Here is a 26,775-nt window from a genome sequence, read left to right as displayed (position 1 = left end):
ATCTGATATCAAACGGTTCTTCTCTCGCATACTCATTCGGCCCCTACTGACCTGGTTGGAGGCTAAACGAGACGCACGAGAAGACACGCAGGAAGGGCGTCGATGCGGATGGCGCTTCTGGAAGACGCCGGCACTTCCTCCTTCTGAGGCTGACAGTGTTCTCTATTTTGCAGACGATCACAGGGAAAGGGCTCCATCTGGGCACCTAATTGGAATCAGCTGGTATCACGGCACACCTACACCATCCGGGAACCGATCCTGTCTTCTTTCATGCTTTGTTAGAGCTCATTATACAAATGAATGATTATTCCTTGTGTTTCTCATCAAATTCAATATTCGTCCTCATATTTTTTTTTCTCCTTTCTCTTCGTAATCAAAGACGTCCATCAAAAAGAAACTGCAAGGGCTTTCACACCCGTGGGTGAGGTACACAAAGAAACAAAGACTATAACCACCCAGATAGATATAAAACACTGCTGTGGAGGCCATTCCCCCCTGACTCTGCCGCCAGGTCCCTTCCGACTTCGAATTATTTAGGCATAAATTTGCGCACGCTTCGAACGAGATTTGCACTATGGCCCATGTTGTCGATATCCTTCTTCTACTACCCTTGGGGTTAGTTCTCCTAGGCGGCGTGGGACTAGTCAAGTCTGCCATGGTTGTCGAGAGTCTCTTGGTCTACGCTTGGTTCATTATCCTTATGCTTATGATTTCAGTGATTGCGGTTCGCCTGTCAGGCGGTTGTTCTCCCAGCCCAGGAGCTGACGGTTGCCCATCCGCATCTGTCGATATCGAGCGTACAGCTGAGTCTTGTGCATCTGCCGCTCCGCCAAAGCAAATCGGGCAGGATACTGTGTCTACGTTTGGTGAGAGTCAACCTCTGCTGTCGCGCTCTGAGGAGCACCCGCCTTCTTTCAGCTCGTATGCTACCTTTTGCTATCAGGCGGATGGAAAGTTGGCTGCCGTTGTGAATGGGACGTCGGAAAGCGAGGATGATCAGACAATATGCATCAGTCCAGGATCGAGCGTATGATTGATGTCAATGTCGAATGTTAGACTTTAGGAATGAAAACTTCTTTCGTCGCTGAAAATGAAATATAGTCTTTGTCCGTCCATAAAATCAAATAGTAGGGGCCCAGAATACCCACACTGATCTGTCATTCTTCTTTTCTGTGTTAGATTTCCGGGTGAGGTTGTGAGGACGGAGATGTGGAGTGAATCTGGAGGGCGGATTTTGTATCGGCAGGCTGGTGAAAATGGGAGGGTTGTTATTTCGCAGGCGGAGGTACGCTTAGAGGGTGCGGAGAAAGGAGTGAGAGGTCAGCTATGATCAATGTGCAATAATAACCATCCTTGTAAGGTATATCTCGAATAATGATGAAGATTACATATGGCCTGAGTTGCGCAGAAAGGAGAGTTCAATTTTGATACCAAGCTACAGCTTAAATAGTCTACAGAGTCCCTCCCATGTTCTGGGACTCTGAGCCGAAAGAAAATCACAAAAGCATTCCCGACAAACAAGCGCAAGCAACCTCCAAACAGCACTAGGCAACCCGGCAGGCAGTAGACGGGCAATATCCATGATCACACGCGAAGCTGCAAAGCCCCAAATACGAGTCATCCAGTCCGAATTGGGGGAGACCCCGAACACCCGTGGACGGCGGAGTAGGGACAGGAGCTCCGGATTGAGTGCAGGTGCAGGGTCCAGGTGGGCAGTAGCCGTAGTTGCAGGAGAAGCTGCAGAGACCGAGATAGTTTCCTGGTCCGGTGCCTGCCACGCAGACGGTTCCACTGCCGCCAGTTGGATTAGTGGGGGGACGGGTGGTTGTCGTTGTCGGAGGTCGAGTGGTAGTGGTTGTCCGAGTGGTCGTCGTTGTCGTTCGTGTGGTGGTTGTAGATGTTCTCGTGCTGGTGGTGGTTCCTCCGGTGCTGGTTGTCCGGGTGGAGGATGAGGTCCGAGTCGTTGTCGGTACAGCGTCGCCCCAGCCTGGTGGGGGAGTCGGGGTGGACTTTCCAAGCGATGGCGTCGGTGCGCAAGTCGAGACGTGCAGGCCCATAGTCAGACTGTAAAGGCCAGCGCTCTGGAGCGAGTCGATCGGGGCAGGGGGCAGGCTTCCAACTAAAGATGGATTAGAATAAGAATAGGACGTGAGACGGCAGGACTCACCATAAGGATTGAAGTTATACAGCCCGCAAATACAGCCATCAATAATTGGCAGCAGACTAATGTCGGATCGGAATACTTCTCCATTGCGGCTCAGAGAGAACGCTTGAGAACCTACGCCCATGGGAACTTTGAAGGAGCTCGCTCCGGCCGGCGCCTCAAACACCTCGACATTCCCACCAGAGTTGATGGTAACAGTGGCGGGTTCGGTCAGGGTTGTCACAACGAAGACCGCGTCCTCCATTGTCTCCCAGCCGTTGGGACGACCATTGAAATAATTTCCGCTGCCGTTGTTCGCTGGGACCATGCAGGTATCGGTAGCATCGCAGTTGACGCCACGAGGCGCCGGGCGATACCAGTACACCAGTAGATCTTCGGTGATGTAGCTGTCGACAGAGGTAGCCCCGGCTTTGTATGCTGCGATGAAAGGCTTGGACATGTCCATCCACCCATCATGAGGCCTGTTGATGTTAGTATGGCAAGAGTGCAACTAGTACAGATGAACTTACATGTCATTTACCCACTTCGAGGCGCCATCATCAGTATGTGGCGAGCTTAGTGGACCAATGTAATGCGACTCGCCGTAGTCATTCCAGGTCACGATTTCGATGAAACGAGGGCCCATGGTAAGAAGTTGTTGCCATCGGTCATACCACAAAAGATCTCCTGGGAAAACCCAGTTCTTGCTGTACGGTACCTCCGGGCCAAAGTGAGTGAAGAACCATGGCGATGCAGCTGTAATAGTCAGTATATTCTGGAGGTAGAGGAAAGAATATACATACGAGCAATGTAGTCCTTTCCATTCAGAGCCCTGATGTACATATCATCGCCATCCTGAACGGATACTTCGGCTCCCGGACGAGGTGCTTTGTTGTTTCCGTCATTAGGCCACGCCATCCAGTTGAGCAAACCATCAACCTGGTCCATGTTGGTACCGTATTCAGGATGATAGTTAGGAGCCCAGAAGATTGGCTGTCCAGCGGCCGAACGCATCGCAGCGACATCAAGTCCATCCCCAGCAAACGAGGAGACAAAGATCTTGCCGTCGACCTTGAGTTGGGCTGGAAGACTACCATACTGCGCAATCTTCTGTCCAACTTGTGATCCTTGGCCAGTATTCCACCAGTTAAAGTCGAATGAAATAAAGACTTTCATGTCGTTGTTGGCGGCCGACTGATAGGCAAGGCCCAGCTGCTGATCGGTGTAGGGGTCAACACCGATGTTCAGGGCAAAGGCGTCAATTCCAAGTGACTTTGCGCGTTGCATATCGTCATCATAGTCAGCCGCTGTGTTTCGATTGCTCACAATCCCAATCTACCCCGTTGTTAGTGTCAAAACCTTTCAACAAGAGAGAGGATGGCTACCATGAAGTGGGCAAACACGAGTCGGTCGGTCGCCTGCCTCTCTTGGTTCATGACAGCGCTTGGTGCAGCATTGATCAACTGAGGCAAAAAGCCCAGAATTGAAAGAAGAGCGTTGAACCTCATCTTGGTCAGTCGATGTCTTGTGGTCTTGAACTTGGTGTGCTTGAGTATTTAGTTAGTGTTGGGAGCGTTGGCAATTTATATATGTTCACTCCGACTTACGCCTTTTGTGATTCAACACCTCATCCTAAGACCGACACTGTCATCTTGATCAAGCCGCCCACACGGAGTCGTGACTGATTGGCTATTTTTTCCATCCCATGAGAAATTTAAGAGCAGTAGATGACCGGAGAAGCTGGAGATGACCCTACTAAAGGCAACGACGACCGGTTACTTCGACCAAGATAGATAGACCCTCCTTGGCTAGACTCAAAGAAGGCTAGATCTCTCCGCGTTGAGCGAGTTCGTGCATCCTCTAGCCAACTCTAGCGAATGGAGGGTGGTATTAGCAGGGGTTGACCTTATAACTCTCCGCATTAAGATCGCAACCGGCGTCTGCAGGGGTCACCATCATGTGGCTCATTCCGTAAGACATCGCTTTTGCCTCCGCAATTTCGAGTTCTAGGTCTAATTGTAGCGAGAGATTGGACGAAATAAGAGTGAGACCTGCGCGAAGTCGATGTCGACGGAACTAGGGCGAGATGTATTCTGGGCAACCGCCCTAGAGCCGCGCCGAACGTTCTACATAGGGTTGACAATGTAACTCTGGATATCTGCACGTCATGCGTCAGATGCAAGATGGATCGGCTGATGTGTTTAACGAGACCCCAGCTTTTGATGGCTGGTGACCTGCTTAACAGGCGCAGATTAAAACATACATTTAGCAGGATCAGGCGCGACTCGCATTCACCAAGAGTCGATAGAATAGCATTATTTTTAAGCATGAAGACGGTTCGAAGACAGGGTACTTCGAGGGATTGGAGCTATACGTTGATGCCATGACCCCAAGCAGGTACGTGAGGTCGGCATAATGCTTGTATTAAGCATGGCCTGTCCCATGACTGCCCTGGACGGGCCAATACCGGTTTCCTTCATGCATGGAAATGCGGCTCACCGGAGGCCCGACAGCAGCCGATACAGTTGATGAGCAATCCAGAATGTAAGGCTGCACGCCATCGTACACCGAGGCCATATACAGGGCACCATGTTTGGTTCGAGGCCTCAATATGGGGAGCGGATAGATACGCGACCGTCCTAGTTTGAGGCTGGATGAACTCCGACGCTCGTGATTTCAGGATCCAAGGTCGGCCAGTAAAGACCCTGTTGCTCGTCCAGAAGCATTGAAGCGTCAATGAATTGAAGATCCGCAAGGGGCTGGTCCAGCAGTTCCTCCAGAAAAGGCTCTGAAATAGCAGCGCCCGCCGTCATATGGATGGAATCCTGCAGGGAAGCAGTCGCCTCCTGTGCGTTATTGGCTGCAAGATTCGCAGAAATTCCTACGTCCTGTTCTCGAGTAACCGAGCTCTCGCCAGCCAATCGCGCCTTCATGGTCCTCATCATCGTTGCCGCGGCTTCAATATGCTTGTGAAATTCAGCAGCGGCGTAACTACCATTTTCGCGAAGCTGCAGGAGGAGGCTAACTGCGACTTCGAACTGCTCTTCATCACTCTGGTGTTCGGTGCTATCGAGAAGACTGGAAATGCCGAGAACAGTAGTTGCAGAAAAGAGATACTGAGTATAGAAGAAATCGAACATCATAAATGTTCCGTTGGTCCAGCTGTCAACCAGAAGCCGGCAGGAATGTCGAGCGCACCGAATGCAGGTCTCAGACAGAGCAGCAGCGGTTGCTGGAATGCTGGCCTGTTTGCTCGCTCCTTGCGCCCGACACTCCAAGTGGGCACGGAAAACATGCAGGAGAACAGGCCGAGTGGCGAGAATAGCCAGCTAATTAGCTTGTCAGTTGGTGGCTTTAGACATCGATATTCTGAGAGCGTACCTGGTTGAACAAGAGATGCAACGATCTCGCTTTGGGGTCGACGTCTCCCACAACTTGTGTGTCAATCTGAAGAGACAAGGGCAAATCACCTAGCCAGCATCGTAGGTCACCAAATATTTCCTGCACACGCTGGGCGAGGGATGCTTGCTGAGACTTTCTTCGATAGATTGTGTAGATAATGCGATCGGACAGCCTAGCAAGCCCTATCCTCGCCACGAAATAATCACGGTCGGGAAAGTCAAAAGCGTCAGAAATGTCACACGGAAGGTTAACCTCGATCTCTTCATCTCGAATCGCGGTAGGATATCCCAGCTTTGCTGCCCACATCCTATCGAGAGTGTACGCAGTCCAGAATAAACGGTTGCGGTGCTCGCGATCCCCTGCATCTGGCATCTGCGACTCTGGGATATTGAGATTCAACCCCATGATAATTGCTTGTCGGACTGCTGAGCCAGCTAGACTGTACGCAGCATGCCGTCGGTTGAGGAAAAGTGAGTAGACAGACTAGAAGGATCAGTCGTTTGGTGAGATATAAAATGGAAGAGAAAGGAACGAACCAGAACTAGCTGGACCTCAATCATTTCAACACTGGGCCTTTCGCTTACAATGCGCAGGATGCCAATTGCTTTGCAGAAATAACGCAGCCCAGGAAATGCTTTTTCTCCGATGGCACTTCTTGTCGCGTAGATCTCCCCGATCGCAAACAGCCCCCAAAGCTTGCTTTTTGTCAACAAGCTTGGTGATGAATTACTCTGGATGGTGGTTTCCAGTTCGCGAAGAGTTGAACTGCGCCTTACAATATGATAGCAGCGACCGAGGCCATTGACTGCCGCTCCCACAAGGAGTCGTGCACGAGCAGGAGACGGCCAGGCGCATTCAACATCTGACAAGGCGAGAAGCTGCTCGTCTCCCGGAAAGTCAACCCTTGGAAGATGTCCATGATGATCATCTGACATTGCCTGCCGGAATCGCGTAGCAAATGCAGAGTCTGAGGCCTCGGCTACTAAGATAGGAGTGTGGAGGGAATCCGCATTGACAAACCAAGGAGCGTCAGAGAGGACATTACCCCTTGTCGCTCTCACTGTACTATCTCCAGGAGTCGCATCTGCTGCAGATCCACGAAGTCGCTGGTTCTCTACAATCAGACTTTCGAGATATCTGTTCCCGATCAGTCTTGGGATGGAAGGAGCCATCGAGGACGACTCACTGCTCGCTGACTTTGACGGAGCGATACTTGCGGGGATACACGCATTCCACCGGCTTTCCTGCTTGATGGCAGCCCTCGCAAGGAGTTCCTCCAGAGCACTTGACCTTTCGCGCATGGCACCGGCGACAGCTGGGCTCATTAAATGCGGGAAAAAACAGGGGGGGGTGTGCCTCTTACGCTATACTCTTCGTCACCTTTAAGTGCGTGGCTTTCGGCATTGTGAAATAATCTATCTGCCTTGCAGTCAAGACGATGCCTTTGAGACGCGCAGATATCGTCGGTTGGTATAATTTGCCTCTCGGGAGACGTCAATTTCTTTGCCGAATTCTGGATGAACCACTCGGCGGAAACCCTCATTCTGGCCGAATGTAGTCTCGGCAAAATCAGCCAGAGCACCGAAGACCAGCAACTTTTATAGGCCACGCCCTCTAGGTTATTCAACACCAGAATGAAGCCTATTACACAATTTTCAGGATGCCACTATCTTCAACAACACCCTACTTCACCCCAGAGCAGTCTCCCCCAGCCGGGACAGCCCTTACAACAACATCCGAAGAAACTCCGAAGCTCTTCACCCCTCTTACAATCCGCGGTCTAACATTCCAAAATCGCATCTTCCTAGCTCCTTTGTGTCAATGGTCAGGCGAAGATGGATATATAACAGATTGGCACCTCACACATCTAGGCGGGATTATTCAACGCGGTCCCGGCCTCTCAATAATGGAATCAACAGCGGTCCAAAAGGAAGGTCGAATAACCCCTCATGATATCGGAATCTACGAGGACGGGCACATTGAGGGACTCAAGAAAATAGTCGATTTTGCTCATAGCCAGGGACAGAAGATTGGAATTCAGCTGAGCCATGGCGGACGCAAGTCTAGTACTGTTGCGCCATTCTTGCATAAGAATGCGACTGCGCCTGTGGAGGATGGAGGATGGCCCGAGGAGGTTTATGCGCCTTCTGCAGAGCCGTTCAATGACGCTTATCCGAGACCAAAGGCCATGACCATCGAGCAGATTCAGGAGTTCAAGAATGCATTTATTGACGCTACTAAACGATCTATCAGCGCTGGCTTTGACATTATCGAAATTCATGCCGCGCACGGATACCTTGTCCACCAGTTCCTCAGCCCGATCAGCAACAAAAGAACAGATCAATACGGAGGATCATGGGAGAACAGAGTCCGACTATTACTTGAAACCACCGATGAGGTCAGAACAATTATACCAGCAGATATGCCCCTGTTCGTCCGAATCAGCGCGACAGATTGGTTCGATGACATGACCGACGAGTTCCCCGAGAGCTGGACGGTAGCCGACTCATGCAAACTCGCGCCATTGCTTGCTCAGCGCGGTGTCGACTTTCTAGATGTCAGCTCGGGTGGTATCCATCCTAAGCAGTCAACGAGTATCAAGTCAGGCGATGGGTACCAGGCACCGTTTGCGTTGAGGATCAATGAGGCAGTGGGGGACGCTATGGTGGTCTCCGCCGTGGGTGGAATTCGGACCGGTCAGATGGCGGAAGGATTTCTACAGCAGGGTCTAGACGTTATTATGTGTGGGCGGTGGTTCCAGAAGAACCCTGGTTTGGTGCATCAATTTGCAGAGGAACTAGGCGTCGGGGTTAAAATGTCCACTCAATATGGATGGGCCTTTAGCGGTGGTCGTCGGAGGAAGTGAGAAGTCCAATGTTTTTAGATATCGTGCTTTGAAAGACATATAGATCCAACCTTGATCAAAAGCAGCGATGAAGGTCTGCTGGACACTAGTTAGTCATTGCTATCCCTAGCATCACCACCCAATTCACTCCGTAGGTAGTTTGCTAAGTATATTATTTTCTCGGGGTCCGGGCTCCTCTTGTCTCGGGGCTGTCGGGGACATGAGTCATGGATGAAGGCCCCTTTCATCAGCGCGGAATGGATGGCACCATAAGCAATCTATAATCAACTAGACACCCAGAGCTCCAACAGAGTTTCTACGACACATTAGTACATAGTCTACGGAGTAGTCTCGGCTTAAATCTTGGCTCAATCACGCTTGGTTCTTGGCCCCTTCGCCTGAAACAAGCTACCCTCGACGGTGGAAATTCTCTAGTCTCACCTTGATCACTTTAATAATCAAACCACAAGACTATTGCATCTGTCACCTCCCCTGCCAAGTTTTAGTTCCGCTTTGTGTCTAGGAATGCTTGGCCATGCGCTGTGACAATCTACCTGGAACTCCATGCCAAGATCATGATCCCTCATGGCCCTAGCTCGCTATACGAAGGACCCTGACTGGTTCTCGTATCCAGGGATTCAGGAGAACGAGGCGTTGACCGTTCCAGCCATGCTGGATTGGGTCGTCTGCTAAGACAACCCGGGCTTGGAAGCAAGTATATAACGAGCCCTCCCCGGACTGATTTCGTCCCTTTCGTTCCCCAACAGCAAGCCTGTCAATCTTTCTTTCGCTTTCCTTCCACTTTCATTTTCGTTTCCTTACATTTACATTCACTTGAAAAAATACACTCTTTACAATGTACAACCTCAAGTACTTGATTGCCGCCGTCAGCTGCCTAGGGCCGGCCCTTGCAGCTCCGACTCCCAACAACTTCCACGACATCAACTGCATCGAGAAGCCTGAGACTGGTTCACACTACGCTTCTACCAGTGCCGTCATCCCTACTCCGACCAGCTCCAGTGTCCCGTCTTCCAGCGCCCCCGCTTCCGGCGGTTCCGGCTCTTCTGAGGATGTACGTTGCCCTCTCTTACCCTTTCATCCAGAGCCATCCAATCCTAACTAACCCTTTTACTATGTAAAGGCTGCCTTCGGCTATGCCAGTCTCAACGGCGGAACAACCGGTGGAGCAGGCGGGTCCACAACAACCGTCACCTCGTACGAGGAACTTAGCGCCGCCGTTGCAGGCGACGAGCCCAAGATCGTGATCGTCAGTGGCACGATCGAGCAATCCGCCGAGCAGATTGAAGTCGGCAGCAACACTAGTATCCTTGGTGCAGACTCGTCTGCTGTCCTCGATGGCTTTGGCCTTCTTCTGAAGGAGGTCTCCAACGTCATTATTCGCAACATCGGGGTTAAGAATGTCATTGCCGATAACGGTGATGGCATTGGCGCTGGTATGATTCTGCTTTGAAGATTTCTCTTGACAATGGTGATGAGGGGCTGACTAGTCGAACAGAATACTCCACGAACATCTGGATCGACCACGTTGACGTCTCGTCCAACCGCGACCACGACAAGGACTACTATGACGGACTTCTCGACTTCAAGCGCTCTTCCGACTTCATTACCGTTTCGAACTCCTACATCCACGACCATTGGAAGGCCTCGCTAGTCGGCCACTCCAACAGCAACGAAGACGAGGACACCGGCAAGCTGCACATCACCTACGCAAACAACTACTGGAGCAACATCAACTCTCGCGGCCCATCCTTCCGCTTCGGAACAGGTCACATCTACAACAACTACTACGAGAATGTTAGTGATGGAATCAACACCCGTATTGGCGCCCAATTGCTTGTTGAATCGAACGTTTGGGTTGAGGGCAAGAAGGCTCTTTACTCGACTGATGAGGGATACGCGGTTCAGCGCGACAATGACTTTGGGGATGCCTCGGCTGATGCCCCTGAGGGAACATTGACCTCTGTCGAGTATGAATATGAGGCTCTTGGTCCTGCTAATGTTAAGGCTGCTGTTGTTGGGACTGCCGGTCAGACTCTTACTTTCTAAGCGGGTGTTTTGCGCCTGGCTCTTGTATTTATTGTCATATTGGGGACGGGGGAATGGTGTGAGCTCGATGTTTTGGGGTATGGGTTATCGATCGTCTGGTCGATGCCGATAGTATACCGAGGATGCAGATAGCTTGAAAATGTCAATAGATCAGATATTTCGCGAGGAACCACTCTCCAAATCTTATGCTTTAGTAGTATGACCGTACCGCCCGTGAGATTCTTCTATAGGTCAAAGTTCAGAAAATTCAAATACCAGAAGATATTCTACTCGCGTACGAGATAACCGACAGAAATCTCGAATAGAAAGCCCTCCCTTCGCTACATGGTATTGCCATCCTTAGAATACTTCCAAGCCCTCTCAAACTCATTCCACCCCCCAGGCGGCGCATCCCACATAGCCAACTCCCGAACCACAGTCTCATAGCATCCATCAACTGGCATATTCCCCTGACAGACATTCCCCCCAACAGCGATATTAATGAGGATCCTAAATTCACTCATCTTCCTCGTACCAGGAGGTTTCTCAGCCCTCATGACAGGCCTCCCATCAATCAACCAGATCAAGCGCCCCCTGCCCGTACTTTCATCCTCATCCCAGATAAAGTCGTACCGCACACCCATCGGCGAGGTAATATTTGGAATCGGGGTTTCAAGAACACGGTGCTTGTCCCAGTCCTGACCATTGAAGTGGCCCCAATGAAGACAGGCGTGGTTGACAGCGTCGCCGTTCCACGCTTCCATGATGTCGACTTCGCCGTCCGAGGGCCAGCTGAAGGGGTCTTTAGGCAGCAGCCAAAAGGCAGGCCAGATGCCTCGTGCCACTGGGGCTGTGATTCTGGCTGATAGACAGCCCCGTGGGCGACTGAGGGTTTGGTGGCTTGATAGCCTGGCGCTGGTAAATTTCAGGGCAGGGTCGGGGTGTCCGTGATTGATTAGAGAGCGCACTATGACCGCGTCGCCCTGGGGTGAATGGAATGAGTTTTGCGGGCTGTCGATGTAATTCTGCGCCTCGTTGTTGCCCCATCCGTGTTGGCCCTGTTCATGGTGGAAGTTGGCGGATACAGGGACTTGGGGATGGAGATTGGGCTGCCAGTAAATTTGGGGTTGCGAGCCCTGGTCCTGGTATGTTGGTCGTGAAGTGGCGGGAATGGGCGGTGGTGGGGGAGGCCTGTTGTAGGATGACTCGGGCTTCGGGTCGGAATGGTTAAATTCGTCCCACGCCTTGTCTGCCTTGTCTATTATGCCCTTGAGCGCCTGTCTGAATGGCATGGCTGAAAAACTCCTTGGTGTAGGTGTAGTTGTACAAATAATAAATAATGACGACAGAAAGACACGATATCTGGCATTGGTACCTTAGGCAGAAATAACATGCAAACTTTGCAAACCTGCAGGAACATCGAAAACTTTTGGCATCAAAGTTGAACCTTTGACAACATTCTCAAGTATGGCAGAACCCCCTGCATCAGAACTCTCTCGAGCAGAGCGCTTCAAAGCAACTCACCTCGCCGCCCGTCACGGCAACTACCACCAATACTACTCCAAATTCCGGGCTCCCACTGTCCCAGATGAACGCCTTTCCATTCTTCCCTCAGATATCCTCCGCAACGCCCGAGTCATAGACCTCGGCTGCAACGCGGGCAAACTGACCTACGAGGCGATAGTGCACTGCGGCGCGGCCGCCGCAGTCGGGGTCGATATTGACCCGTGGCTAGTCGAGCAGGCGAAGGCCGCGTACCCGGATGGGCCCTGCACCTTTGAGCACTTTGACTTTGTGGATGCGTCTGCGTACAGGGGGACTGCGCTCGGCAAGTTCGATGTTGTCCTGTTGCTCTCTGTTACCAAGTGGATTCATCTGAATAATGGGGACGCTGGGATGTTAACGCTATTTGCCCATATTCGAAGTATCCTGAATGAGGGGGGATATCTTGTTATTGAGCCGCAGCCACTAAGCAATTATGCTAGGGCTTCGAAAAGGAATAAAGAGTTGAGAGAGACGTACAAGACTATTCAGATTAAACCACCCTTTGATGATGAGTTGAAAGCGCAGGGATTTGAGCGGGTATATGACTTTGAGAGGGACGAGGAAGGGTTTGCTAGGCCTGTACATGTCTGGAGAAAAAAGAGTAGCATAAGTTGATCAATAATAATCGCTTCAAATGAACCGGCGGAAGTGATGTTTGTTAAGAAAGATGTAGACTATTCGGCTATCTTCAACATCTGAAGCTTGCTAGTGGTGAAAGCGAGTTCTGCCACCTACGAAGCGTGCTTAATTCTACAATGCCGCAAGGTTATGGCGGACGATTGCAAAATAGTATTTGTTTCAGAGCGTTTACCTGACTTCTTTAAGCTTGTCTTCAACCTCTGAACACCCTAAAGCTTCGACTTCGCGTCATCCCTCTCCACCAGATTGACATGGGGACTCCGAAACGGCCGCGTAACAGCGTAAAATGCCAGTCCATGAGACTTGGTTGAGAACTAAGGAGCATCAAATTAGCACTATCCTCTCAAAAGAAAGGGCGGGAAACATGTTACATACCTTAACCTTGGAACCAACGTAGAAGAAGGCAAAGTCTCCCGGAACAAGATGGTGCGTTATACCCGTTGCCTCGTCCTATAATTCATTAGCACACGTTGAGTATTCCCACACTCCAGGACCTTTAAGACCAGCATCCGGAAAAAGAGTATGGCTCGCTAAGTAAACGTACCAAAACATCAATCTGCCCCGCAAGGACATACTTCGTCTCCTCGTAGGTATAATACGCCGGACGGTGCGGGCCTACTTCGATCTTGTAGAAGCCCGAGGTGATGTGAGTCGGCGACGAGTCTGTCTTGGTCCTGGTCGAGTGGAAGTCGGCGGTTAAGGCATTCTCGCCTTTGGGGAGCTGGATGAACTCGTGGCCGGCGCCTTTGATGACTGTGAGGGGGACGAGGGAAGAAGACACTAGTTCGAGCGGGTTTGGATTAGGTACTGGGGGATCATGCTGCCGGAATGGAACTTACTCGTATGTTTCTGTAAATGCAGTGGTTTGTAGATAGCTGGACTTGCACAGTAGGATTTCCGTATTATATAGTCTAGATTACTGGTGACCGGTAGGGTTGCCGGGTGAGGGGTTGAGTATCGGATGCCCTCCCGATATAGGCCATGCGAAATTACCAGCAATTATTGAATAATATCCAAGATGCGCTACAAACACTATTATAGATAGATCGCCTTCTTCGTCCCAGTCATTAGGGTTCACTCTTTAAGAATGTGACAAAATTGAGCGATGTCCGGGTGCCCATTTTCTGCAGCCGTCGAAGGTGGACTGTAGAAATACGACATGTCTTTGAATCTGAGATCGACACTTAGTCACTGTATAGGATATCGACAATGTTCATGTTTTTTAAGCAGGCAGCCATCTAAAAGGGAGACCTATCTCCACTATCAAAACACCCAAGCCGATCCTCGAGTCGCCGTAAAACTATGAGACCCATGAAGCTGCGAGAGCTTGAGCGAAACTCTTACTCAACAACCTAGTCGCTATCCACGCCTCCTCCCACAGCATGGCTATGTTCGTCGCTATGTACCCGGGTCTCCAGGTCGATGCGATGAGTATGACGGATAAAATTCTTGATCTTCGCATCAACCGTAGGATAGGGCGGTCTCTCCGCTATAATGGACACCAGATCAAGTTCATGGCGGCGAAGCGACTTTATAAACCGAGGGCAGTTGATGAAGATATGAGCAATAGCGATATGGTTACTTTCAATAGCCGTTAGAAATGGAGTACGTGGCGATAACTCGCTGTTATCATAGCTGTGTAGGTCCACTTGCTCGTACTGAACAAGTATCTGGACGACACAGGCGTGTCCATTAGCTGCTGCTTTGAATAGTGCAGTTTCGCCTCGATAATCTTTGTGATTGAAATGGACATTCGGGGTGCTTGCTAGCACTGAGACAACACCTTCCCGCCCTTTCGCAGCTGCTGCCATCAATGGGGTGCAGGACCTTGGTCCTAGAAAATTGATATCAGGTCTGTGGCGAATGGCTGGTGTTGGAGAAGGGTTGCTGGTTTTTCGGAATGCACCAAACCACGAGCAAGGGCGGGCTCCATCTTTGTGATGGATAAGTATATTCTCGAGTGATAGTAGGACTTCAACAACATTCGTACGCCCATTCGATGCCGCAATCCATAGAGGCGTGACGCCTCGGTCCCGATCTGGTAGGTCTGGTTCGACCCTATTCTGTGAGCACAACATACGCACCACCTCGGTCCGGCCATGGGACGCAGCCACCCATAGAGGAGAGCGACCGCGGGTGTCGCGGTGGTTGACTTCAATTTCTTCTTGCAGGATCAGGAATTCTACGACATCGTCGTCCTACAGCGATTATCGCTTATATTGTAGTCTGCGTCTGAATTCGTGGTCAGGATTTGCACAGCTTCTCGGTGCCCATTAGCAGCTGCCAAATAGAGCGGCGTACATCCTCTGTTGTTTTGGATGTTAATCAGAGTTTTTGTGGGCTCGTTGCTGAGTAGCACGTCTATAGCCTCAGTGCTACCGTGAGTTGCAGCTACATGCAGAGGCGTATCTCCGTTATTGTCCCACCTCCGATAGTCATCTATTTGTCGCTGTAGAATACTTTTGATTCCTTTTGCAAAGTCATGCGCCGCTGCAAACATTAGCAATAATGAGCTCTCAGAATCCTGAGATTCTTGACCCACGCCAGCACAGTTGAGCAGGGAAATAAACGCGGCATGACTCTTAGCTTCAATCGCAACGAGGGTGAAACTGCAGAGCGGGGATCAAGGCTGGGCATTGAACATCTAAAGCCAATCGTGTTGAGCATCCTTGTCGTCTCAGCCTCGTCGACGTTGTTGTTGCTCGAGACATTGAGTCTCGTGTTTGGCGATATTTTGGAAGCTTGTTGACTGGGAAGGAACGGCCTAGGATTCTACTAGAGTAACTAGTACTGGAAGCCCGGGCAGATGGATCAGTCCATCCTTTTCTCTGTATGTCTTTGATGGCTCTTGCCTATATAGCATTGACTCATCATAATCGCTTTTTACTTGCACTACCTGGATACCTACACTTCATGGTATATTTATCTAGTTTTATGCATCAATGCATCCAACGCCCCCAAGATCCAACAATTCCTCATCCATAAACCTGCACTCCCACTGCGGTGGCTCTCCACTCGGATTCGTCAAAGTGACATTCTCGGCACGAATATTGTCGCAGGACTATCAAGAAATCATTAGCATTAATCCCAAGGAATATGGGTAAGGGCAACATACATCTTCCGATCCACAAATAAGCTGGCCAGCAACCGGATCATCAGCGCCATTCGCAGTCCCCCAGATGTTCTTAAACAGCACATCTGTCAAAATAACCTTCGAGGGGTGGTCAAGGCACTCGCTCGCATTGATCGCTCCATAGCATTGATCAATTTGAATTGCCAGGTTATTGTTGTCGTTTATCATAAGGTCGTACGTGACATTTCGGACGTAGCCTTGTCCACCGCCACCAACCCAAGGCGGATTCCCCGTTTTGATGGCTTCGGCACCGGGCCAGACTTTGAGGCGAGCGGCCGTGGTCGTGTTTGCCATGGTGTTGTTGTAGATGTACAGGTCTGAGACAATGTCGTATTGGTAGGGGTAGTTGCCTAGAGACCCGACCGAGATGCCGTGGGAGCCATTGCACTGCAGGCCTTGGACAATGACATTCGTGCTGTTGGGTTTGAAGGAGACGCAATCGTCGTCGTGGTTTATCACGGAATTCTGAATTACGATGTTATCGGAGCGGAATGTATCCCAGCCGTCGAGGTTAGATGCCCAGGCGTCGGAGGATGAGCGGGAGAAGATGTCGATGTCTGAGATGAGGATATCGGAGCTGTTGGCTATGAAGTTGTGCCACTACCATGATTAGCTAGGTAGACGATTGTTATACTGGGGTCTTACGTTCGGCGACTGTCGCAGCTTCAATCCAGTAATCGACCCTCCATGCCATCCATCGGTGATGAACAACAGCGGACGATGAATGCTCGAGTTGAGAGCATAAGCATCATACCAAGCCTGCCCATTTCCATTAATCTCGCCAGTGCCAGCACCATACAAATGAACATCCTCGCCTCCCCAGACCCACCAGGAAGAAGCATCCTGGAAATGGAACTTGAATGTGTTTGGTTGCCAGAAATCGATATCGGTGCAAAATTCCACTTTGCCGGTCAAGGCGATGTCGACGTGCTCTAGGAAGCGCAGGTCCAGGGGTGTGCAGATTGTGTAGTCCTGGTCGAGGACAATTGTTCCGCCGTTATTGCAGTCGTGCAGTGCGTCAAGGATTGCAGACGCGTCGTCTCCTCCGTCACCTTCGGGCTCGACATAGCATACCTTGCGGGGGTCGCGCCGCGAGTGTAGCGGGATCGCTTTGTATGGTTGTATGGGGTTGGGTTGAATATCGGGACGTTTTGGAAAGCTAGAGTTTGTACCCTGAGCCAAGGTTAAAATGGAATGAGAAGCCAGCCCTAAGCCCAGAAAAAAGCTCGTCGCCAGCCTAGCAGCCATTCTGGATTCTGGGGATATTTGTGGTCAAAATGCTAGCCAATCCTGTACTTGATGCTAGACCATCTTCCCTACTACTCTATGAGTCGGGGCATGAAATCTTACTTATACTACTGACAAATCGCTCCAGTCATGCTTGACGGGTCTTTGAGCTGCCAGGGTAATAAGGTTAAACGTGGTCTTGGGAGCTAAATCTGCAGACTGAAGTTCCGTCAATGAGAGACCACAATGGTGTCGATCGCCGTTTGAGCGGTGCCCAAAGTGCCACAATCGACAAGAAGAACGGTCCACAATCAGACACATTGAAGCGGAGTCAAAGGCGAGAGAAACAGCATCGGTCTTTCGGCGGCAGGGAGTTAGGCCTCGGTTGTTCTCTGCAGCTTAGGTTGCATAGCAATTTGTCCGCCAATAAGAGACGCCAACAGCCAATCCCACAGGAGAAGGCATACCTAACCCTACAGGAATTGGGAGTGTGGAGTTGAATTTGAAGCAAAGGATTTACCCTCGGGCTGGGCATTGTATTCAGGCTATTTGTTGTGACTTCATATTGAGTGACACTATCTATGCGGAGACTTTACTACACATATACCCCCTAGGCAGTAATCCCAGGAGTCTCCGAAATCCTGAAGACATACTTGCAAGCACTGGCTTTTCCGGCCTTCAAATCCCTCAATGCATCCTCAATACCCGCAAGCCCTCCAAGCCGGACCTCATATGGATGACCGCTGAACGTCTTATCCTGCAACGCCCGAGTGAAATATCGACAGAAAATGAACCCTAGCTCTGCATTATGATCATACCAGGGCATATTGTGCACCGAGCCGACAGAGGCCATAGATTTGACTGCAGGGCTTACGTCTGCCTCGGTCGGTAGCGCGAAATCGATTACTCCGCCGGGGGCAACGACTTGCTTTAGGACTTCTATGCTAACGGGCGTTATGGCAGCGTCGAGTGCATGCTGGACGGTTGGTACGCCGGCTTCTTCCAGGCGATCCTTGATGGCAGAGACAGTCTTGTCAGCGCCGTGGTGATAGTCAATGACAATATCGCCTTTGCTCTTGTCAATTATGCTGTTCACGTATCCGCAACCCTTCCCGGCGACGGCGATGATGGGATGGAGATTGCTGTTACATGCGAGCCTGATAGTAAATGCGCCAACTGCAGTGCTCGCGCCGTAGACTATTAGTGGAGTTGAGGCTTGAGCTGGTCTCCAGGGGAAGGGGAGTCGGTGGTTAGCGTAAAGAGATACGGCGGCAGTCAAGGCTGCCAACGGGATAGTCGCCGCTTCTATGGACGTTGTCAGTTTCAAAATTCTTTGCAGTTTATCTTCGACTTACCTTCGAACGACGTATGGTCAGGCAAGTGGAAAGTGGTATGGCTCCAAGCAACGGCATACTCTGCGTAGGAGCCACCCTTGGTGTACATCTCATGGAAAGCGGCGACGCGGTCTCCTGGCTGACAACACTTAGCTTGATTTCATTGTAACCTCTAGTTTCTGAGTACCTTGAATTCAACCACATTTGAGCCAACATTTTCAACTATACCTGCGATATCATCTCCCTGGTTGATAGGCTCCTTGATGCCCTCGAGGATCGGCGAGATGATGTTGCCGGAGGCAGCCCACTCAGGACCCTTCCAATTCTTGGGATTCGCGCCAGCGACCATGACCTTGATCAGGACTTGGTCGTCGTTGGGCTCGGGGATGGGGCTGTCGACGATTTTGATGGCCGGTCCGACCATTGTGATTCCTTCCTTCATGTCGATGGTTTGCGGTGAAGTCTGTTATAGAAACGTTTAACTCTGCTTCTTGATCTACTGTCGCTACTCATAAGGTTGTTCTTATGCCTTTTATACTACCCATGTTGTCGGCCATCCCGCCGGAGCCTCCCACATCAGTATTCCACCGCAGCAATTGTGTCCCGGATCTCCCACAACTATGCACATTGTCCTATAGCCTAAGTCATCAAGGTCCTGGGCCTCCTCTTATGTTTATCTGTGAGTTACCTCGACGGCGACTTTATGCTTAGTGATATCCTCTGAGCGTTGTAAGATCATGCACTGAGTAACAACCCCGGCACGCCCGGCAAGCGCAACCCGCGGATGATGCATGTTCCGCGGAGGCCTGGGTCTTGAATACACTAGTTTATTTGACCATAAGATATATTTTCCAATGTCCCAGCACAGAGACCACGCCATAACTAGCGCTCAGCAGAGAACAAGCGGCTTCGTCGGGCGTCGGCCGCCGGCTGCCAGTAAGTTCCACAACATTCAGCAGCACGACAATCTTCAACAAATCACAAACAGCTTCACGATAACATACATGTCACTTCTATAAGCAGGGACACTAAGGGAAGGTAGCGTCGGTCGCTATCGGGTACAATGTCCGACGAGCTTATACCCCGGCATTAACGGACTTTAGGGTCTGCTCTAGGATATAAAAATGGCGCTCTTCGTGTTGTTTGAATACATCATCACTACAATCTCTCACATTTGTTCTGGTTTGTTGTGTTTGTTTCTTCAACATTTGACCACCCGGCAATATGTCCAGTTCAATTGATGCCAGCAGCATCTTCCGTGTTGATGGTCTGGTGGCCGTTATCACCGGGGGTGGTAGTGGTAAGTATAAGCATATGTATTGCTTTTAAAATAATATTTACACGCTGTCCAGGCATTGGCCTCACCATGGCTCGTGCTCTCGTCCAGAATGGTGCACGAAAAGTATACATCCTCGGCCGTCGCCTTGAGGTCCTCAATGAAGCAGCCGCAGAGCATCCCAACCTAGTAGCACTGCAATGCGATGTCAACTCCAAAGAGAACCTCCAGTCTGTGGTGGACCATATCGCCAAAGAAGTGGGCTACGTCAACCTCGTCATTGCGAACGCAGGAGATATCGGGCCTTCTGTGCGCTTCAGTCCGACTGCGTCTCTGTCAGAAGTGCGGGAGACGCTCTTCACCAATTTCTCGATGGACGAGATGAACAGTACCCTGCACCTCAATATAACAGCAGCCTTTTTCACGATGACAGCGTTCCTGGAGCTCTTGGATGTGGGCAATAAGAAGGGTATACAGGGTGGTTTCGGAGAGCCAATCAAGGAGGGCACCGATGTACCGTCTATTCAAAGTCAGGTCATTTTCACGACGAGTGTTTCGGCGTTTAGTCGGCATTGGACCTCGTCTCCGCCGTACTTGACGAGCAAGGCTGCTATCATGCAGGTCACCAAGCATGCTAGTACACAGCTGGCTAGGTTTGGAATCCGGGTTAATGCAATTGCGCCGGGGCGTAAGTTGTCTACTCCAAAGGATAAACCATGGAACAACGAGCTGACTCAAATATTAGTCTACCCCTCGGAGCTGGCCTCGGTTTTGACTGGGAATCGAATTCCAGAGACTGAGAGTCATGACGACCAGCGGTTCATTCCGGCTAGGCGGTTTGGCGGGGATGAAGAGATGGCTGGCGCTATCTTGTATCTTGCTAGTCGTGCAGGGGGTTACTCCAATGGGTCTATCGTGGTGACTGATGGGGGGAGATTGTCGGTCATGACTGGGACTTATTAGCTATCTAGACAGAACTACTAGCTGTGAATAGTATGGTGTCGGCCTGTCGGGTTGTCGGCCGCCACTATCCCCTTTTGGTCGATTTGTCATGATTCAGGTTCAGCTCTCCAAATGTCCAGGATTTGTAGGGAAAAGTATCAGATATCTTCAATCATATCTTCTAAGACAATAATGCCGAAGGCAACAATTCCATTAGCAGTCCGGGTCTGTGCGAACTGCAAGGCAAGGAAGAAGAAGTGTGACAAGGTCTTGCCGTGCTGCGGCTACTGCACAAAGTACATCTCACCATCCAAAATATATCTTTGGTGCGGAACTGACAAATAATAGAAAGGGACTCAAATGCCAACACATTGACGATCTGCCTCCTACCTCTCACCACAAGGAACCGGCCAAATGGATACCATATCCAAGTCCAGCACTGACTCTACTCGACACATCCTTAAGCGCCGAATCAAACTTATGCCATGAAGCGCAGCGCATTCTTGGCACATCCGGTCTGTATCTCGACGAGCTTAGCGTCCGGTATTTTGAGGATGCTCATAATTTCCTTCCTGTCATTTCGCGAGAGCATTTTCACACTCAGCTCCTATCGTGCGGTTCATATCCGCAGCTCGACTTTTCGATCCTTCTGCTCAGCATCCTCGTACTAGTTTGCCATCAGGATGAGGGACAGAAGTGCAGCAGGCATCTCGACATTACCTCTCCATATCTCGCTGCAAAGTCACTCCACGCCCAAGCACAGACGCTAGCAAGACCCTCACTAAACCTCGTTCAAGCGGGGATACTAATAGCATTATTCGAATTTGCGCGCGGAAGGCCGGACCAGGCCTTCGTTTCGATAGGGGCCAGTGCTCGCATGGCCTACGCAGCAGGGTTATGGCAGCCAACTTTATCTCAAGCCACAACCTCCACCGACGTCAACGACTTGAGTTCCGAGGAGTATTCCACGTGGTGGGGAATATCTATTCTTGAGAGGTAGGCTATTGAAGTAAGGTTAAACGATAGTCAGGGACTGACAAGCCTAGACTTATCGTCTGCGATCTCGATCTCATCGATCAGCCACTTCTCTCAGTCTTACCGAAGGACACCCCAGAAATTTATTCACATTTGACATCCGGAGAACCCGACAGGGTTTTAATCCTCCCCGGAGATGTCTTGCAGGAGGGACTCTGTCAGGGACTGCGAGCTGCCAGCCTTCTGGACCACTTACTTACTGTGATATCGGTCCCGGGGGAACCGGACTGGAGAAAACTCGGCGAACTGGACGCGGCTCTTCAGGTGCTCCTAAGCGAGGCAATGCCCAAGGCGTCAGATTCGTCGGTGTATTGCTTGGGGATATGTGTTGCGTTGCGGTAAGAATCTGATTCAATAATACGCTAAAGAAGTGTGCTGATAAACAAGGTCACTATTCCTCCTTCATCGCCACATTCTCAGCTACACAAATGCCGACGTCAAAAGTCCCAAAGACACAGAGAGTAACTCCCGCGCCGCCGTCGAAACACTAATCAGAATGCTCCTTGACATTTCCGAGACACACCAACGCCTCGCGCACACGCCAGGACAAATGGGCAGTCTGCATCCAGGGTATACGTACCTTGTCCGAGCCGCGGTGGAGTATATCCGCGAGGGCTGTAGCAGTGGCCAACCCGTGCCGGCAGACTCGTGGCTGCAGAATGCTGAACTACGGTTAGAAAGTGAGCTTGAACGATTGAATAGTGGTAGACAAATGGGATGGTGGCGTTGTTCGCTTACAGAATAACGTTAATGTTCTAGAATCTCGAATCGCGGGGATGCACGCAGGTGGCGCGGACCCTGACTCGCACTGGTCTGCTGCAGTGTCGGAGATTGCCGAGGCTTGGGGATCTGGGGGTTCTTGATTCTTAATGCATTAATAATGCTTGATTGCCACTACGTACAGCAAACATGGGTGTTCACTGTGCATACTTTGGAGTGCAGTCTGCATCTGGCTGTAGCCGTATAATAGGATAGGATAGGGCTTGTCTCCGGTAGGCAATCCGGCAATCAGAGCCGACAAAATACAATGGTTCTCCAGATGATGCAAAGATGAGAGTGTGATTGGCAGATCGACTCCACCGTGCTCGTGGCTCATCGTCATCAGTGGCCAGATAGACTTGGTACTTGGGACTTGGTGGATCTTCGCCTGGCCAGGCTTTGCTGCACTGCACGTTTAACAGGTTTTGCCTCCATTCCTACTCTTCTTCAATTCCTCCCCCCCTCTATCCATCTCCCAGGCTGCCCTTCGAGTCTCCAATTCTGAATCGAATTGAATCGCACATGCGAGGCCCCTGGAAATCACCGCCCGCTGCTCAATATGAGCGCTGCCGGCGAGCAAGCGCGTGCTGTAGAGGGAGAATATCTCTCGCCTGCACTGCGCCAACCGCCCCTGCCTGACGACGAGAAGAGGCGTCTCAGGGAACTCTCCAGGTTCGTTTCCTCCACCAATACACCGTAAGGACTGCCTCCCATTTGGATATCCTGTCGCTAATCCTTGTCTTACTTGCTAGATATTATGACACCCTGCACACTTCTGCCTTCGCCGAGAACTCGACCCCGACGCCCAGCGAGGTCGACACGATCATCCCCATCGCGCAGCTGTCCAACGATATCACCCTGACAGCCCTCACCCAACTCGGTGTCTATCGCTTTGGATGCATGCGATCGTTTGTATCGCTAATCGACGACGAAAACCAACATATTATCTCAGAGGCGACCGCATCGATTTCGCTGCGGCATAGCGAGAAGCACGCACCCAATGATGGATTATATCTCGGTGTCACAACCCTAGATCTTGTTTTCGGAGTCTGCCCTCATGCTGTCAAACTGTTCTCTGGACATGAAGTGCCACATTTGCAGAATACAGCCAATGTCACTGCCAACAGCACCCGCTACATCGTCCGCGACTTCACCCGCGAGGACTACTTCAAGGAGCGACCCTATGTGACGGCCTGGCCTTATTTCAGATTCTACGCCGAGGTTCCCATCTACAGTCCTTCAGGTCATATTCTGGGAAGTTACTGTGTCGTGGACAACAAGCCCCGGGCCGATTTCGCAGAGGCGGATGTTGTCGCCCTTCAGGAGGTCTCTGATGCGATCGCTCGCCATCTGGAGAATGTCCGAACAGTCCATTACCATCGCCGTTCCGATAGACTTGTCCAGGGATTGACAAGGTTCGTGAAAGATCGCCCTTATGAGAGGACAGCGCCCATGTCTGTCGCCACTCTACGCAGCCATCCCCCTTCGCCACCAAGACATTCCGATCTCGACATTCAGCCTGAGCGACTTCGACTCCGTGAGCTGTCCTTGAATACAGATCCGACCGGAACCACATCTCCGTTGTTCTCGCATCGCGATGGGGGCGACTACAGCACCGACGCGACTTCTCTCTCTGTCGCGCTGAACGAAGGAGTCGAATCGCCGCCCCTCAACACCGTCGGTGGGAGTTGTTCACCCCAGGAATCCGTCTTCTTCCCCGTTCAGAACAAGACGGCTTCATATGCATCTGCAAAGAGCACACCCTTGCTGGCGGCAAAGGACAGCGTCCCGCTTTCCAACCGCGTCGCGAATGTCTTTGCTCATGCAAGTGCTTTGATCAAGGACTCGATGGATGTCGACGGTGTTCTCTTTATCGATGCTTGCTGGTGTAATTCTGGCATTGTGCGCTCGAGAACAGATTTGCAGGACTGGGAGCCTCTGCCTAAGAATGCGGATCCTCGACCGCGTACTCAGTCGCCGTATGTCATTACGCAGTCGGATGAGACCGCCTGCGATATTCTGGGTCTAGCTGTGAACGAGGACGGTCGGTATGGTATATCCGATGCACTTCTTCGAGAGTTGATTGCCGTCCTTCCTCAGGGTGGCGTTCTACACCCAAACGAAAACTCGACAGATCCTTCATTACTCGAAACCCGCCTCGCGGCATTCTTCCCTCAAGCCAGGTCATTGCTCTTCATTCCTCTCTGGGACTGGAACAAGGGTCAATGGCTCGCTGGTACATTTGTGTGGACGAGAGACAGCGAGCAAGAGCGCGCGCTTGGACTCGATGAAGTCCACTACTTTAAGGTCTTCGGTGACTCGATCATTTCAGAGATTGCTAGACTCGACTGGTCGCAGAAGGAGAAATCCAAGTTTGACCTGATCTCCTCAGTCAGTCATGAGCTTCGTTCGCCACTGCATGGAATGCTCGCGAACGCAGAGTTACTCGCTGCGTCAACACTGCTGCCGGACCAGCACGAGACTGTCAAGGCATTGGAGACCTGTGGTATCACGCTGCTGGACACGATGAACCATTTGCTGGACTTTGCAAAGATCAACAATATTACTTCGATGAACCAGGGTGTCTCATCAGTGACCAGCCTGGTCAGCACATTCGACCTAGGCAACCTCATCGAAGAAGTCGTGCACAGTGTGTTCTCTGGAATGCGCCATGTCTCGATCGCTTCGACACCAAATTCAAGTCCATCCACCAAGGAAGAGCCAGCATACAAGCCCGATCTATCAGTTGTGCTGCGGTTCGAAAACCAGGACCAGTGGCGCGTAACCTCCATGACAGGCGCTTGGCGCCGAATCGTCATGAACATTCTCGGCAACGCACTCAAATATACCGAGAAGGGTTTCGTCGAGGTCTCATGTTCGCTATTGAATCCTCGACCTGGCTCAGACCAGCCCATCGCGCACTTGCGTTTCGCTGATAGCGGAAAAGGTATGACGGAGGAGTTCTTACGCAACAAGCTCTTCTCGCCATTCTCGCAGGAGGACGCCCTTTCTGAAGGTGCTGGTCTTGGTTTGAGTATCGTCAAGCAGCTTATTGCTTTCCTCAAGGGATCTATTGACGTCAAGAGTGAAGTCAATGTTGGTACCCAGGTGGACATCTACATTCCCATTCAACCAGAGGCAGCACCGGCCATTTCTATCCCATCGCCAGAGCCAACAGCGCCAACCACTACGTTCTCGCTCGTCGGGCTCGCTGCATACCCCGAGCTATCAGAAGAGCCGACCGGTACATTATCGCCAGCAGCGAAACGCAAGATTTGTCTCCAGAGCTTCTTCGCAAACCTGATCTTAGATCAACCCGGTTGGCGAGTCTCGTCGGCACAATCGATAGACCAAGCCAATGGCGATCTCGTTATTATCGACGAAGCCGAGTACAAACGCATCTATGAAGACGAGGCCCTGCGTCGCAAGTTTGAAAAAACGCGCTTTGTTTGTCTCTGCGATGGGGTGCCTACTTTGAGCACAACTGGTGTAGCGCAGGTCGCTTGCCTCTATCAACCGTGAGTATTCCATCTTCTCCATATAAGATTCATGTAGCTAACAACCCTAGATTCTCTCCCCGCAAGGTCCTCCAAGTCCTCAAGTCCGCCCTCGAAGCCCAGCCACAGCTTCCACCATCTTCTCTTCTAAAACAGCCCGCCCTCAAGCTGTCGCTAGCCACCAATGTCACAGCGACGCCAATAACACCAAACCTGGTTGATGTAGATCGCACGAATAGCTCACACGTGCTCATCGTCGACGACAACGAAATCAACATCAAGGTTCTCTCAAAACTCATGTCGAAACTCGGGTACGAGTACAAGACGGCCACGAATGGGCTGCTAGCCCTCAACAAATATAAAGAGTCCCCGGAGGCGTTCAAGATGGTTCTCATGGGTGAGTTCCCTATTCCTCTATCTTTTTACATCATACTAACAAGTCCAGATGTCTCAATGCCAGTAATGGACGGCATCGAAGCCACGCGCCAAATGCGGATACTCGAGCACGAACGCTCATTACCACCCGTTAAAATCTTTGCAGTAACGGGGATCGCTTCGGTCGGAATGCAGCAGGAAGCCATGATGGCCGGTGTGGACGATTACCTCGTTAAGCCACTGTCGCTTGCGCAGCTGGGGAAGCTTATCAAGGTGCATTTATAGTAGTCCATCATTATAGATACCACTGGCGCGGCCTAACCGGGGGCATTGTATATAGCCGGCTCTTGTACACGATAGATCATGAGATACGACCAACATTATTCAATAAAAGTAGAGCAATCTGCTCAATGTTCAAATATTTACTATAGAATCGCGAAGAAGACTATAGAACGTAAGGTAGATTAGATGTCTCCAAATCCCATATTAGCCCTCGCGAAAATATCCCCTTAATTACAGTAGTCAAGACCGCAGGATTTACTGCATTGATTGTGAATAGCATCGCCAAGACGACTAC

General features: G+C 50.9%; 13 protein-coding genes across 13 annotated transcripts; 7 read left to right on the top strand and 6 right to left on the bottom strand.

Annotated features, from left to right (window-relative positions):
- Positions 1-574: 574 nt before the first annotated feature.
- On the top strand, positions 575-1,033 carry BDV14DRAFT_205748 (uncharacterized protein; the record flags this gene model as incomplete). Its single annotated transcript, XM_073774787.1, has 1 exon — positions 575-1,033. One exon carries the CDS (start codon positions 575-577, stop codon positions 1,031-1,033), a length of 459 nt encoding a protein of 152 aa, XP_073622362.1.
- Positions 1,034-1,544: 511 nt separating this feature from the next.
- Positions 1,545-3,651, bottom strand: BDV14DRAFT_206905 (glycoside hydrolase family 71 protein; the record flags this gene model as incomplete). Its single annotated transcript, XM_073775024.1, has 4 exons — positions 1,545-2,625; positions 2,674-2,899; positions 2,947-3,478; positions 3,529-3,651. The coding sequence occupies 4 exons, from the start codon at positions 3,649-3,651 to the stop codon at positions 1,545-1,547; spliced, it is 1,962 nt and encodes a 653-aa protein (XP_073622361.1).
- A 759-nt stretch (positions 3,652-4,410) lies between these two features.
- BDV14DRAFT_206903 (Zn(II)2Cys6 transcription factor) lies at positions 4,411-6,949 on the bottom strand (the record flags this gene model as incomplete). Its single annotated transcript, XM_073775023.1, has 5 exons — positions 4,411-5,472; positions 5,525-6,028; positions 6,082-6,682; positions 6,732-6,860; positions 6,909-6,949. The coding sequence occupies 5 exons, from the start codon at positions 6,947-6,949 to the stop codon at positions 4,783-4,785; spliced, it is 1,965 nt and encodes a 654-aa protein (XP_073622360.1). The 3' UTR covers positions 4,411-4,782.
- Positions 6,950-7,157: 208 nt separating this feature from the next.
- On the top strand, positions 7,158-8,431 carry BDV14DRAFT_206900 (NADH:flavin oxidoreductase/NADH oxidase). Its single transcript, XM_073775022.1, has one exon. It carries the CDS (start codon positions 7,206-7,208, stop codon positions 8,409-8,411), a length of 1,206 nt encoding a protein of 401 aa, XP_073622359.1. The 5' UTR covers positions 7,158-7,205; the 3' UTR covers positions 8,412-8,431.
- Positions 8,432-9,127: 696 nt separating this feature from the next.
- BDV14DRAFT_12325 (pectate lyase family protein) lies at positions 9,128-10,617 on the top strand. Its single transcript, XM_073765940.1, has 3 exons — positions 9,128-9,462; positions 9,532-9,844; positions 9,907-10,617. Exons 1-3 carry the CDS (start codon positions 9,247-9,249, stop codon positions 10,455-10,457), a joined length of 1,080 nt encoding a protein of 359 aa, XP_073622358.1. The 5' UTR covers positions 9,128-9,246; the 3' UTR covers positions 10,458-10,617.
- BDV14DRAFT_12317 (glycoside hydrolase family 16 protein) lies at positions 10,618-11,752 on the bottom strand. Its single transcript, XM_073765935.1, has one exon. The coding sequence runs from the start codon at positions 11,726-11,728 to the stop codon at positions 10,778-10,780; it is 951 nt and encodes a 316-aa protein (XP_073622357.1). The 5' UTR covers positions 11,729-11,752; the 3' UTR covers positions 10,618-10,777.
- A 146-nt stretch (positions 11,753-11,898) lies between these two features.
- BDV14DRAFT_12315 (class I SAM-dependent methyltransferase) lies at positions 11,899-12,848 on the top strand. Its single transcript, XM_073765934.1, has one exon. It carries the CDS (start codon positions 11,904-11,906, stop codon positions 12,594-12,596), a length of 693 nt encoding a protein of 230 aa, XP_073622356.1. The 5' UTR covers positions 11,899-11,903; the 3' UTR covers positions 12,597-12,848.
- Positions 12,830-15,197, bottom strand: BDV14DRAFT_205741 (ankyrin repeat-containing domain protein; the record flags this gene model as incomplete). The annotated part of the gene is made up of 6 exons (XM_073774786.1): positions 12,830-12,934; positions 12,996-13,070; positions 13,165-13,400; positions 14,701-14,818; positions 14,878-15,110; positions 15,191-15,197. 6 exons carry the CDS (start codon positions 15,195-15,197, stop codon positions 12,830-12,832), a joined length of 774 nt encoding a protein of 257 aa, XP_073622355.1.
- Positions 15,198-15,552: 355 nt separating this feature from the next.
- BDV14DRAFT_193825 (Exopolygalacturonase X-2) lies at positions 15,553-17,001 on the bottom strand (the record flags this gene model as incomplete). The annotated part of the gene is made up of 3 exons (XM_073771830.1): positions 15,553-15,681; positions 15,736-16,353; positions 16,399-17,001. The coding sequence occupies 3 exons, from the start codon at positions 16,999-17,001 to the stop codon at positions 15,553-15,555; spliced, it is 1,350 nt and encodes a 449-aa protein (XP_073622354.1).
- Positions 17,002-17,590: 589 nt separating this feature from the next.
- Positions 17,591-18,756, bottom strand: BDV14DRAFT_193824 (zinc-binding alcohol dehydrogenase family protein; the record flags this gene model as incomplete). Its single annotated transcript, XM_073771829.1, has 3 exons — positions 17,591-18,285; positions 18,336-18,453; positions 18,502-18,756. 3 exons carry the CDS (start codon positions 18,754-18,756, stop codon positions 17,591-17,593), a joined length of 1,068 nt encoding a protein of 355 aa, XP_073622353.1.
- A 500-nt stretch (positions 18,757-19,256) lies between these two features.
- BDV14DRAFT_206896 (SDR family NAD(P)-dependent oxidoreductase) lies at positions 19,257-20,553 on the top strand (the record flags this gene model as incomplete). The annotated part of the gene is made up of 3 exons (XM_073775021.1): positions 19,257-19,614; positions 19,667-20,278; positions 20,336-20,553. The coding sequence occupies exons 1-3, from the start codon at positions 19,539-19,541 to the stop codon at positions 20,551-20,553; spliced, it is 906 nt and encodes a 301-aa protein (XP_073622352.1). The 5' UTR covers positions 19,257-19,538.
- A 68-nt stretch (positions 20,554-20,621) lies between these two features.
- Positions 20,622-22,699, top strand: BDV14DRAFT_184797 (Zn(II)2Cys6 transcription factor). Its single transcript, XM_073770569.1, has 4 exons — positions 20,622-20,828; positions 20,881-21,528; positions 21,579-21,905; positions 21,955-22,699. Exons 1-4 carry the CDS (start codon positions 20,665-20,667, stop codon positions 22,310-22,312), a joined length of 1,497 nt encoding a protein of 498 aa, XP_073622351.1. The 5' UTR covers positions 20,622-20,664; the 3' UTR covers positions 22,313-22,699.
- On the top strand, positions 22,684-26,635 carry BDV14DRAFT_184794 (uncharacterized protein). Its single transcript, XM_073770568.1, has 4 exons — positions 22,684-23,022; positions 23,079-25,844; positions 25,895-26,220; positions 26,269-26,635. The coding sequence occupies exons 1-4, from the start codon at positions 22,886-22,888 to the stop codon at positions 26,481-26,483; spliced, it is 3,444 nt and encodes a 1,147-aa protein (XP_073622350.1). The 5' UTR covers positions 22,684-22,885; the 3' UTR covers positions 26,484-26,635.
- Positions 26,636-26,775: the final 140 nt, after the last annotated feature.

Source organism: Aspergillus stella-maris (genome assembly GCF_047715825.1).
Source record: "Aspergillus stella-maris strain CBS 113639 unplaced genomic scaffold BDV14scaffold_104, whole genome shotgun sequence".
NCBI classification, from domain to species: Eukaryota; Fungi; Ascomycota; class Eurotiomycetes; order Eurotiales; family Aspergillaceae; genus Aspergillus; species Aspergillus stella-maris.
The sequence above is the reverse complement of the archived record's forward strand: the minus strand, read 5'-3'. Positions and strand labels throughout refer to the sequence as shown.